The sequence below is a fragment of the Notolepis coatsorum genome (assembly GCF_963971535.1).
Source record: "Notolepis coatsorum genome assembly, chromosome: 15".
NCBI lineage: Eukaryota > Metazoa > Chordata > Actinopteri > Aulopiformes > Paralepididae > Notolepis > Notolepis coatsorum.
The window spans coordinates 13898152-13912441 of NC_140179.1; the positions used below are offsets into that span (position 1 = coordinate 13898152).

A 14290-nucleotide genomic window follows, 5' to 3' on the forward strand; every position below is an offset into this window, starting at 1 on the left:
GTGGAGTAGAGCTACCTAATCCAAGCGACTTGCTCAGGACTTCAAATCAAATGACCCGATTTACATAGAGGCACAGAGGGGCTGGCTGAAACGGAGAAATTCGCCAATATTGTATTTAGACCCTAAACACACAATTGATACGAACTCCTATTACTATAATACAATGCTAGAGACTGAAAAATGACATTTATAATGCATGGGACCTTTAATCAATTTATATCTCCTTTTGGTTCATTACAATTTACTCAAGCATAGTAACAGACACAATATTTCTGACATTGGGAATACATTCCCTGAGGTCCATAGATGTCCCTAGATACCAAGAACATACAAATGGACCTTGTAGAAGTGGAGCAATCTTCCATTTCCTTGGGTATGTACTTTTAGGCGAATTTTCTGAAAATATGGCTAGGACTTGCTTAACAGGTTAAACCTTGCAGCAGCTAACGCTCGACTGGAGAGGAGCTCAGAGGACCAGTCTAGACCAGCAACAGTATGTTTGCAGCTACAATGATCTGTCAATGAACGGATAGAAAATGCAAATGCTAACGTTTACTCTTGTCTGTCCAACTAAGAGTGCCGAGACATTCAACAACTGACGACGGACACATAAGACACACACTCGTGACAAGTTAACGTCATTACCATTAATGTTGTCACTGTCTAGAGTGGATACACACCATTTCCCAGTATTTAAAACTACTCCATAGTTTTCTTTTGAAACTGGTCAAATTAAAACACAGGTTATTGTGCTTGTGTGTATGTGAGTTCATGGAAGTTATCCCCACAGTGCCTCCCTTCCACCCCTCGCTGCTCCCAGCACTCCTCACTGCAGTGTTCTAATCCCACATAATAATAATAACTTTATTTGTATAGCACCTTTCATACAGGGGATTGCAATTCAAAGTGCTTTAAATTAGTAAGAAATAAGACATCAAATCAGTGTAAAACAAGCAGCATAAAGCATAAGGTGGGATAAAATACTGCAAGATATAGTAATCAAATCATATCAGAACCTCACGTTCCAATAGGCTTCTTGAATTTCTGTAATCTGTTACAAGACATGATAAAGGTCATAGTATGCACCCAGCGGATAGTGGGGCATAAAGATAAAAGTAAAAATAAGTAAAATAATAGCATGGGTAAAATGAGCAGACATATAAAATCACAGTTTTTCACATTAGGATCAAACAGGCCACCTTGTTAATGGTTTGATTCTACAGTTTTAGTAGAATGTAAAAGTAAAACATGAACGATGAAATGAGCACATAAAGTGCAGACATACTATAAAATCAGTTTTTTTACAGTGCAATAAAATAGTTCTGGATTACTGTTGAACCCTTTGGCTCTAACACATGGCCTTTACCCTACTGCTACTGCTACTACCAGGAATGTGTGATGGAGTGATGTGGTCAGTTTAAAAACCTAAAGGGAGCGGAGAAAGCAGAAGTGATGGAGGACCTCGGGGCGTTCGCTGACGACGTCGTTGTAGCCCGGTGAGGAGCGGCGCGATGCAGAAGTGAGAGCAGCTGTGGCGTGGAGAGATTTCCGCTTGGTCAGGCCGTTTATAACTGACGCCAGGTTTTAGACACAGTCAGACACATAGATATCTATAGAACACTAGATAGCTTAAGGCGGAGTCACCAGCGTCACTGAACCGCCGCCATCTTGGGAGGGTCAGCCTTGAGTGAGAGTGAGTGAGCTGCACAGACAAAAATACTCATAACTCGCTGAAATATTGACGGATTTACAAACGGGTTGGTTTGCTATAAACATCAAAGATGTAGTTATGATACTGCATACTTATAAAAAAAAAAGTTTTAAAGATGTTTTTTTGTACAAACCGCTTGAATCATAGCCACGTTAATAATGCTTGTAATAAACCAAACCGTTTGTAAATCCGTCAATATTTCAGCGAGTTATGAGTATTTTTATCTGTGCAGCTCACTCACTCTCACTCAAGGCTGACTCTCCCAAGATGGCGGCGGTTCAGTGACGTCGCTCTCCATTGGCCGGCAGCGCGGGCAAGCTATCTAGTGTTCTATATATATCTATGGTCAGACATAGAGAGAGGGGAAATAACAGAATAGTAGTCGACTCACTAGGCAGGAAGTTCCATGGGAACGAGAGTGGTGGAGTCATGAGAGACGTAGTCTTTGAGCCGGATTCAGAGTCGAGGAGTCACTCCGATTACAGAATAGAAAAGATGAGTGTGAGAAGATGTTTGTATTCAGATCTTTGCCAAGCAGGTGTTTATCTCTGAAGTCGAGCGGTGCATTATATTTAAATGGCTCGTCTTCTAGCACCTGCCTACTACACCATTTGACGCTCATAACAGGCCGAGGTAGAATATACTGTAGGTGAGATGAATAGGTAATATCTTAATAAAATAATAGCAAATTATTTCATTAACATCCACTCCCATTCCACCAGCGATTTGATATAAGCAGCTCATAATCACTCAAGAAAGAGACACGAGATAAAACGCAAATAAAGTCACCAGATGGAGGGTCTCGTTCCGGAGGGAGGGAGGGAGGGAGGTCTCCAATGACCATCAAGCTTGGTGCAAAATATCTCTGCACTGACGATGCAGAGAAAAAGGTGATTTGGGCATACAAGATACAAGATACTTTAATGCCACACAACTATGGTTGGTGGTAATTGTTTGCGCAGGTTAATTAATTTAAGCACTGGGACATCAACATGGAACATCAAACGCCCCACCTCCCAATCCCCACAATAAATACATAAATACATACAGGACAGTCACATTATAACAAGTGTCAGTCAGTGTCAGTTCAATTCAGTTCATGTTCACTTCAGTTCGGATGCTTGCCCGTCTGTGCAAGGGGGGGGGGGGGGGGCAGGGTGTTTAGTGTTCGGACTGCTGTGGGGAAAAATCAGTTTGTGAAGCGTGTGTGTTTGGTTGAAATTGACCTGTAGCGACCCGAGGGCATGCAGGGGACAGTTGGACAGATTTACACACAGGTGTCAAGCCCACCTCTCCAGCTGACCATCCTGGATGACTAGGTACTAACGAGTGAATCATTCACAGCTGACCATCCTGGATGAGTTGTACTAACAAGTGAATGGCACCAGATCTTAAATAGAACTGTGGTGTAAATGTCTCATGCATTGTTAACATTAGTAATAGTTTTCGGGAGCGCCCCGGTGGCGCACCACGTAACTATGCTTGCGGCGTAATCGCAACGGCCTGGTGTTCGAATCCGGCCCAGGGACATGTGTTGCATGTCCTCCTCATCTCTCTCCCAATTTCTCTCCGCCCTGTCAATAAAAGCACTTAAAAATGCCCTAAAAAATATCTTAAAAAAAGGGCGCTCCAGTAGCACACCACATAGCGCGCTGAGTCGCGAAGCGGTCGTCCTGGGTTTGCTTCCCAGTCCCAGTGACCATTTGCTGCATGTCTTCCCTACTTCTTCTCCCGTTCTCCCCCTCTCCTCTATCGGTCCTGCGTGGCCAGAAAAAGCTGTAAAATGCTAATAAAGATAATTTTCTTTTATCTTAAAAAAAAGAAAGAAAAAAAGCATTAGTAATAGTTTTCTTTTTCATATCGACCGCATCATGAAACACACAATAAGCAAACAATATTAGAACAAATATCAATATAGACCAAGACCACTCATCCCAAATAATAGACCTATTTAGATTCTATAATTAATTCCACAAAGGAACAGCCCCAAAACCAGACGATATGGAAAATGGTCACAAGAGGCGCTGGACTTTCACCTTTTCTCAGGAGCCTGTATCACTCTGTCAACATGAACTGAAGTTGAACGTCTGAATACGACTGAGACACGCCTCCCATGTGGAGGAAACCCCTCCCCCCCAGGTGCACAGCTGGTTTTGAGTGACTTGATACCAAGGATTACATTCTTCTCCCCTCAAGGTGGATGCTGGGGACCTGAGTCCTCAGCCGGACACCCCTGACACCCCGGTTCCCCCCTCCCTCTCATCCCCTGACGAGGTAACCATCGCAGTGGGGGGTCAGGGACTCTGGCATGAGAACCCCCACCACCCCAATCTGCCTTTTACCCCTTTCCCTCCCATCAAAGTGCACCCACCTCTCCCACAGCCTGCGGAGCGCATGATCTTCACATCTCTACACGCACACACAACCAATGAACTCACTCGCTCTGATCAATAAGATAAATCAACACCAGCACTAGCTGCAGAGTAAAACCAAACAAAAGCATGGATCAAAGTTGCTGATCGCACGCACGTAATGTAATATTCACACTTGTCAAATCAATGGATTATTATCACTGTATATAAGCATAATGGTAAAGATGATCACAATGTGTCACTGTTGCTCGATTAATGTACACGGTGATTATTGTGTGTGAAATACCATTTAATAATCTTCAATATGCTGTTAAACATTGTCTTTAGTACCATTGTATTCATGTCTTTTGTTTTGTGTTCAGTATGATGGAAGGCGCTTGGATAGTGTGGGGTAAATCTTGTTCCCTTGGAAATATTTGTCCTACCCTACTTCTGTGATAAACTAACAATTTTTATTTTCATATTTACATTTCAAAATGATGAACGTCAATCTGTTGTCGTACGTACAGTCAATTCCCACCGTATTTAGAAATACAAGAGGACTGTCTCGATGGAGAAGCTAACGTTAGCTAACCGTTAGTTAAAGCGAGCGTTGGCCATCTTGGCTAGTAGCATGTACAATTGCTGTACAAATGCAAATGCTGAATTTCCATCTGGTATTTCTATTCTATACTAATTCTAAGCTAACCATGCTGATGACAAACTGAAAGGATATGCAGTGAAGATGGTTGTATAATTCATGAACTGATTGTACATACGACAATATATTGACGTTACCGTGTTGAAATGCAAATTTCTACTTTATATATTGTTAATAAGCAGCGTTCAGGTAGGCCCGTGCTCTTGTGAGTACAATGTTTTCACACAAAAATCATCAGGTGCTCTTGGGTCTTTATGGAAAAGACAACTGGAAACTAGGGATGTCCGATATTATCGGCCGATATTGGCATTGAAATTATCGGTATCCATTTAAAAAAATTTAAATATACCGGTATATACATTTATTTAACCTTTATTTACCCAGGCAAGCAAGTAAGAACAAATTCTTATTTTATTTATTGTCAAAAGTATGCATAATGTTGTGTTAATTCCACGACAAGAGATATGTAATGTTAATGACCTGAAATTATTCCGTTTTTGGGGGGGGGGGGGGAACCCCACATATATCGGTATCGGAAATTAAGAGTTGGACAATATCGGATATTGGTAAAAAAAAAAAGCCAATATCGAACATCCCTACTGGAAACAAGACAGGATCCCAGGCACTCAAAAAGTATAACGGGAAGAAGAATATCTTAAAAAGCCTTTATTGTATCGCAGCTACATGTTTTGACCAAGCTGGTCTTCATGGTATGAATTGTATATATTGTTAGTTGATCACGTCGTTAGCCTGGAACAGGTCGGTTCCAGGATCCCACAGAGATACATGCACAGTGTACACATGAATCAGAATGTAATATGGTTTTGTAGCATGTTTGTCTTCTCCATGCACAGTGTACACATGAATCAGAATGTAATATGGTTTTGTAGCATGTTTGTCTTCTCCATGCACAGTGTACACATGAATCAGAATGTAATATGGTTTTGTAGCATGTATGTCTTCTCCATGCACAGTGTACACATGAATCAGAATGTAATATGGTTTTGTAGCATGTTTGTCTTCTCCGTGTGCATGGCATGCAGCTGCCTGGTTGGCCTTGGCGTAGATTGAACACTAGTGTCTGCGGTGTGCAGTGACTGGTATGGAGAATTTTGCACGTTTTTAGGCAGTGTTTTCATTTTGTACTGCAAAGCAGCAAGCTGTCACTGTTGTTTCTGGTTCCTCATGACACATCCTCTGTTACAGGCCAGGTTCTCACCTTTCAAGAAGCATGCATTACGACTACTTTTGGTTTATCAAATAGACTGATCTCAGTCTCTCTCTCTCCCCCCCAATTGTATGACTGGGTCCGTGGTCATTCTCACACCCTCCCCCTCTCTCCCCACTCCAGACCAGTAACGGTAACGACCCTTGGTCGGTGTGGAACTCCGATGCGGCGGGGGGCTCCTCCAACAACTGGGCAGCCAAGCCGGAGGGCACTCAGACGGGGACAGCTGCCGTCGCTGCCGGCGGCGACCCCTGGAGCTCCGTGACACAGGGCCATCCCCAGGCCTACCAGGGCCCCGGTAAGACACAGGGCCACCCTAACCCTACCAGGGCCCCGGTAAGACACAGAGCCACCCCCAGGGCCCCGGTAAGACACAGAGCCACCCCCAGGGCCCCGGTAAGACACAGGGCCACCCCCAGGGCCCCGGTAAGACACAGGGCCACCCCCAGGGCCCTTTAAAGCGTGAGAGGGTAGAGAGGAGGTTGGCATGCTGCTATAGAGTGAGTCATTCACGTGCTACTTTGGTGTATTGTTTAATCTCTTTTATTCAACGGGTTCCTTGCCTCAGTGATAAAAGTTACATTCCGGAATGTTTAAAATCACTTTAGTTATATATATATATAAGTGTACTCATCTCTGTAACAGACTGATGTGGAACAAGGAAAAGGAACAAGGGGAAAAAAAGGAAAAAATATATATATCAACAACAATAATAATAATGATGGTTCAGTGGGCATATATATAAGCATTATTATTATTATTGTTGTTATTCATATTATTATTGATATATATATATATATATATATATACACACATTAGTCTGTTACAGAGATGAGTCAGTATTTGGAAACCACAATTGGGTCATGCTTATGCTTTCCCTAGAATATGTAAATGTTGGCTCCATGCATGACTCAACAGGAAATATTACCCTACTTTGTTTCCCCTTCAGCTCCAATACTGTAGATAATTAAACAAATATATATTACATTTTAAACGCAATACTCCTGTTATTTTAAAGGGTTATTCCAACTGTGTTAAGGGGTCTATCTGATTTGTCATGCATTGAGAGTCACGTCAGCCTAAAAACCACATGTACTAATGTTTTGACACTTGAGATAATAAGTAGAAATGATTAGCTTTTCTTCTGCCTGTGGCTGCTAGTTGAAGTCAGTGGGATACAAAGCATCTAACTTCCTCTACTGTTAACACGGTTGTGAAACTGGAAACCTACGGAGGTGCATTATGCAATGTCTTGTTTTCTTTCTCAAGATATGAACTTCCACTAGCATTGCTAATAAATGCTAATAGATTCTACCTCCCAATATCTCAGGAACCAAACCAAAACTGGGGCGAGTGCTTTTCGGATGGACTGAAATTATTCAGTTTGTAACAAATCAGATGTTAAATCCCTTTAACCAGAGAATATGTATCTCTTTAACCAGAGAATAAGTATCTCTTTAACCAGAGAATAAGTATTCCTCTAAGTATCTCTTTAACCAGAGAATAAGTATTCCTCTAAGTATCTCTTTAACCAGAGAATAAGTATCTCTTTAACCAGAGAATAAGTATCTCTTTAACCAGAGAATAAGTATTCCTCTAAGTATTCCTTTACCCAGAGAATAAGTATTCCTCTAAGTATCTCTTTAACCAGAGAATAAATATTCCTCTAAGTATCTCTTTAACCAGAGAATAAGTATCTCTTTAACCAGAGAATAAGTATCTCTTTAACCAGAGAATAAGTATTCCTCTAAGTATTCCTTTACCAAGAGAATAAGTATTCCTCTAAGTATCTCTTTAACCAGAGAATAAGTATCTCTTTAACCAGAGAATAAGTATCCAGAGAATAAGTATATCTTTAACCAGAGAATAAGTATTCCTCTAAGTATTCCTTTACCCAGAGAATAAGTATCTCTTTAACCAGAGAATAAGTATCTCTTTAACCAGAGAATAAGTATTCCTCTAAGTATTCCTTTACCCAGAGAATAAGTATTCCTCTAAGTATCTCTTTAACCAGAGAATAAGTATCCCTTTAACCAGAGAATAAGTATTCCTCTAAGTATTCCTTTACCCAGAGAATAAGTATTCCTCTAAGTATCTCTTTAACCAGAGAATAAGTATTCCTCTAAGTATTCCTTTACCCAGAGAATAAGTATCTCTTTAACCAGAGAATAAGTATCTCTTTAACCAGAGAATAAGTATTCCTCTAAGTATTCCTTTACCCAGAGAATAAGTATTCCTCTAAGTATCTCTTTACCCAGAGAAGAAGTATCTCTTTAACCAGAGAATAAGTATTCCTCTAAGTATTCCTTTACCCAGAGAATAAGTATTCCTCTAAGTATCTCTTTAACCAGAGAATAAGTATCCCTTTAACCAGATAATTAAGTATTCATTTAACCTGTGAATAATTAAAGTATGTAAGTTGTACTTTATTAAAAATGATTCCTTTGCACAACTTAGGTTCAGTGGGCAGACAGACAGGTTCAGTGGGCAGACAGACCAGACAGACAGGTTCAGTGGGCAGACAGACAGGTTCAGTGGGCAGACAGACCAGACAGACAGGTTCAGTGGGCAGACAGACCGGTTCAGTGGGCAGACAGACATACAGACAGGTTCAGGGGGCAGACAGACAAGTTCAGTGGGCAGCCACAGACAGGTTCAGTGGGCAGACAGACAGACAGGTTCAGTGGGCAGCCACAGACAGGTTCAATGGGCAGACACAGACAGGTTCAGTGGGCAGACAGACATACAGACAGGTTCAGGGGGCAGACAGACAAGTTCAGTGGGCAGCCACAGACAGGTTCAGTGGGCAGCCACAGACAGGTTCAGTGGGCAGCCACAGACAGGTTCAATGGGCAGACACAGACAGGTTCAGTGGGCAGCCACAGACAGGTTCAGTGGGCAGCCACAGACAGGTTCAGTGGGCAGACAGACAGGTTCAGTGGGCAGACACAGACGGGTTCAGTGGGCAGACAGACAGGTTCAGTGGGCAGACAGACATACAGGTTCAGTGGGCAGACACAGACAGGTTCAGTGGGCAGACAGACAGGTTCAGTAGGGCAGACAGACAGGTTCAGTGGGCAGCCACAGACGGGTTCAGTGGAGACCAGCTCCAGGTTTAACTCCGGCACGTCTGTTCTCTAGCAGGAAACGAGATGTAACGTTTTCTCTCCCTTCTCTCTCTCCAAAGACATCTATCCGTACCCGTACCTTATTGATTACACAGGTACACAGCGTGGCGGCGGGAAGGTTTTGTGATTGATTGTGTGCCAGAGTGTTGATCCGTGTCAAATTAAAAAAAAATTGAATTTTAACATTGAGAATTTCTCAGCCTGGATTTTAACGTTCAGTAGTTGGGAACTGTTCTCTACGCTTCAAGGCATGGCGCGTGTGGTGGAGTGTCTCCTGTTGCATTGTGGTTGTGTAGCTAGCGATTAACATATTGATATGAACTTTTGACTGATATGCCCATCTTTTGAAATAGATGTGTGTGCTACTGTGGCTTTGATTTCTGACTGTGTTACACACATGGTTCTTCATCAGTGTTTAGTTTTAATATAGCCTAGTAATGGGGCGTTATGTGACGCCAGTATTGGTATACATTCCTAACGTTTGCTCGTGGTCTGTTGGCTCGGACGTGTGCATGTGCTGCAGGAAGATATGTACACTAATGTGAGCGCTGTATAGTGCCAAGGGATGGAGAATCTCTTCTCCTGGGCCCACTAGTTTTGAATTGTGTGTGTGTCTGTGCAATGTGCATGCATGTTCGTATGTTTGTCTTTATCCATTTATGTATCTGTGTGTGTGTGTGTTTGTGTGTGTGTCTGCATTTCAGCGTCTTTGGGTTCTTGAAACTCGCTTTATAAATAAAATGTATTATTATTATGCATGTTCGTATGTTTGTCTTTATCCATTTATGTATCTGTGTGTGTGTATGCACGTGAATTTATGTCTCTGTCCATGTCTGTGTCTGTGTGTGTGTGTGTTTGGTGTTCCCAGGAGCGGAGGATGATGAGTGGGATGAGGAGTGGGATGACGCGAAGTCTTCTAGTGGTTATGCTGAGTCCGAGTCCGGAGAGCCCGGAGCCATGCAGAGGGGCGGAGCCACCGGCTCGTCCATGAAGATCTCCCTCAACAAGTGAGATTCATCAATCAATGACCGTTTTATATATCAATTAATGGATCGACGCTGGCTTGGAACTAGTGGTGGGACTAGATTAAAATGTTTAATCAAATTAATTAGAGACTTTATAGTTAATTAATCGAAATTAATTAAATTTGTATCGCATATTTTTATCGCATATTTGATGCGAAAAGCTAAAATGTTCAATTAAAATGGATTTTGGTCTACGAGTGAATCAATGTATATATATACATTATACATACGTTTAAGCAGCAAAATCCTGTATTAGCTACTACACAGACCAACAGATCAATGCAATTTTTAACAAAGTGTAAAAAACAACAATTTTAGGAATAATATATATATATAGCGCAAAGGACCTTTTGTAAACTCAAGCAGTTTCGAGGTAAAAGTAAAACGCAGTACTTTCAAGTACATTCCAGAACAGTTGACCATTGGAATTTTTTTTATCTTGATTGATCTCAATTTCTCTTATTTTTTTTAGTATTCTGTATGAACAAACCAGACTAAGAAAAAAAGTTATTTGTGATTTATTATACTTTATACTCATAGCACATGCATGAGTCTCGTCTCCTTTGAAAGGTAATTCTTCTTACATAATAAAGAAAAATCATCATGCGATTAAATGCATAATTATTTTTTTACTTTTAATTCTTTCTGTAGTTAATTAATCTAAATGAATGCGATAAAGTCCCAGCCCTACTTGGAACTGTAAAAACCGACCGGTCGATTCCCTGGATATTGCTATAGCGCATAACTGGGACCCAGAGTTGGCTGATAGTCGCTCAAACCTGCAACGTGCACTCACACACCAAGCACAACTTGGATTGTTGTAATATTAATATTACAGTCTGGTAAGAAATAGGGATGGGTCACGAGTAATGTTTTCCCAGATCGAGTACTTACATGGATTTACTCAAGTAGTGCTAGAGTAATTGTTAAAGGAAATGTATTTTTAGAACACATCTTAACACTTTCACTACCACACTACAGACGGTTAACCTTCTGTCGTGTGGTAGTGAAAGGGTTAACCTTATGTAGTGTGGTATTGAAAGGGTTAAAAATCGCATGGCAGCAGCAATAATGAGATATCTCGCAGAGTCACACGTGTTACAGTACATATTTGATCATGTCTCGCTCCACAGACATAACGATGCACAGCAATATTCAACGCGTATTGTCAGTCAAAACAGTCAGTTACCATTTGTAATAATAATTACATTACCTCCACGGTCTGCAGCTAGGGTGACCAGGTCAAAATTGTTCAGTCGCAGGACAGCAGCACTGCTTTTGCGGGACACGTAGGTGAGGGGAAAAAATTATATATATATATATTTTTTTTATTGCTAATTAAAATTTAAGAAATTTATTTATTATTTAAATGCCTTTATTTCATATTCGACGCCGACGGTAGGCTATATATAGCACATTTTGTTATTAATCTTAAACTGTAGATGCTTCACCTAGCACCGGGATGTGTAACTGCACAAAAGCACCGCTGCGGGAGCATCTTCTCACTGAGAACACACAGCCTGCACTTAACTTTTTTCTTCTTCTTTCCCCTCACGATTTATTTAACGTGCCCTGGCTGGCTGGCTCGGCGAGGCTCTCTCTCCACTCTGTAGCCTATACCGGCTCTACCGGACCCGGTGTCTGTGAGTGATGGGGGCTAGTGGCGGGCGAGGTGGCGAGCTTCTCTCACGGTTTTCTGGACAGCTTGGGTCCCTCGCTGGCGGCGCCTTGGCGGCTCATCATCATCCCCCGGTGCAAGGTCCGCGTCTCGCCGGAGTCATGGAGTATTATTTATTAGCAGTTTAAAGACAGCGCAACTGTCTTTCCGGTATGTCAAGTATTTGAGCCGTGCCGTTTATTAAAGTCGAGGCGTAAATACGGCAATTGGGGGGGGTAGAGGTGCGTGTTCACCGGCAGAGGGGTCGGCGGACAGGCAGCAGGCTTTTGCCCCGAGCGGGATTCAAGCCGTCAACACGGAGCTGCGAGAGAGCAGTTCAGCACCTTGGACAGCGTGACAAATGCACCCATTTCATTGGCTGTCACTGTTACACCTATACACGGCTTGCCCCGCAGGGGTAGAGGTGCGTGTTTCTTCTGACTCGAGTGACACGGACACACTTAATTGGAGCGAGGCATTAAATGAACAACATTTAAAAAAAAATTAAATAATAATAATAATTATTATTATTATTATTGTTTTTACCATGCGGGACATTGTTCTGTTGCAGCGGGACGCGGGACAGGTGGTCACCCTATCTGCAGCGGGTCCCTCCGCTCATGGAACGGCATGTCTATGTAGTCTATGAACACTACGGAAAGGGGGCGACATGTTGTTGGCACAATTTGGAAATGCACAAACACAAACTGCTGTTATTATCTTTTAGATAACGCTAAGCTAACCAACTTTTCACTGTAACGTTAAGTGTACTGTCCATGCTCTACACAGCTTCCAACCTCCAGCTTCCTGCAACAACTCACACGTTGCGTGCTTTCAGATAGAAATGTCAAGTCTTCTGTTTCAGTGGCACAAACGAGCACTTTTGGTGGACATGTTTGGTGGTAACCAAATAAAATGTTTACAAATCAAACACCCTTGATTTCAGTTGAAATGGCGAGTACTTGAGTGATTGAGTAAACGCCCGTCCCTAGTAAACAATATGAATAAGAAAACGCACCACAGCTCACAGCAGGTTTACTTCCACTATCCTCTTCTACGTAATTTTAAATCACACTACCACTAATGTTGGGGGAATTTCACCTAATATACCCCATAAAACATACTTCTCATCAAAATATCTTAAAGTACGACAATACAGATACTGGTCTTGAATTTTTCAATGTGAAATATAAAAAAAACACAAAATAATTTATCATGGGGGACACAAGTGAAAAACTATGTAAAATGTGTGAAAAATGTTGAAGGCACATCACCCGACGTTAGTGTTCTAGGGTTAAATGCGCTGCTATGGAAACGGCCATCTAACTCCACTTAGCAGCTTCATCAAACAAAAGAAGAACATGAGAATACGAATAATAATAAGAACATTGAAGTAAGGGTGGCGTAGCGGAGATTGTGCTCATCACCAATGCAAGAGACTCCGGTCTCGAATCCCGGTGTCGGCATTGCCTGCGGCTTGGGCCAGTCGTCATACTATCTCAATTGACAGAGGTAGCGGGTGGAAGTCGATGGGTGGGGATTGGACGTTGTGGACAGCGACTCCTACAGGTTGGGTGACGCCTGCACAGCAGAGACATGAAGTATCGGGGGCAGTGTGAGCCTCCCACGCGTTACTCCTCGCCACTGAGAGTCCGCGCTGTCTGGTGAAAAGATGCGACAGGCTGCCTCCTCGTGTACCGGAGGGGACACGTGATGCAAGGCTTCTATCCTCACTACAGCCGACCAGTGGGAGGCATAGTCTAGCAACGTTCAAGACAGGGGAGGGGAGAATTGGCAATACGAAATTGGGATGGGAGAAAAATAGAAAAATAAGGAGAAAAAGTGGATAGAAAAAGGAACACTGAAGTAAATGTTTTAACTACAGGTGGAGCTATATGTGGTTTCTTACATAAGCTAGAGTTTTCCTGTTGGTGTTTCTTACCAGACTATACTGTATATAATGTAAAAAACAATCAAGTAGGGGAGCTCCAGTAGCTCACCGCGTACCTCGAACGCTATTTCGGCGTCGGGGACAACCGTGCGCGTCACGGATCTGGGGTAGCGAGTTCGACTCCCGGACAAGCCGTACTTTCTCAGTGTCTTTCCCCCCATCTATACCCCCATTCAACCTGTTTCTGTCGGTCATACTTGACCAGGAAAAAGCGATAAACGCGAAAAAAAAACCAGCTGACTGGTCAAAGTAAAAAAAAAAAAAAAAAACAATCAAGTAGCTGTGGTGTGTGAGTTTGAGCTAATATCAGCCAACTCACAAGAGCATATAGCAGGGTTCGCACAAGGTCCTTGAAATGCTTGATTTTTTACAAAAGAAGATCTAGGCCTGGAATTCCTTGAAAACAGCCAATTTTTTAACAAGGTGCTTAAAAAGTCATTGGAATTCAAATCAACCATTCGCATTGAAAGTTTTGTTCATCCATGATAACATTGTTCTGAATCAAGAAATATATATTTTTACTAATTGTCGGAAATTGTTTTTAAGCCATACATATTGGATTACAATTTGTTTCTATA

The 14290-nt window shown here is 42.1% G+C and overlaps 1 protein-coding gene across 2 annotated transcripts in view; it reads left to right on the forward strand.

The window, feature by feature from the left end:
- snx9b (sorting nexin 9b) overlaps positions 1-14290 on the forward strand; it is a 64550-nt gene that overhangs the window by 18343 nt on the left and 31917 nt on the right. Inside the window, exons 5-7 of one of the 2 annotated variants that reach the window (XM_084330087.1) lie at positions 3908-3985; positions 6075-6249; positions 9948-10086. In XM_084330087.1, the coding sequence (XP_084186213.1) occupies positions 3908-3985; positions 6075-6249; positions 9948-10086 (392 nt within the window). The remainder of the gene's footprint in view (positions 1-3907; positions 3986-6074; positions 6250-9947; positions 10087-14290) is intronic. The other variant, XM_084330088.1, reaches the window with a different exon arrangement.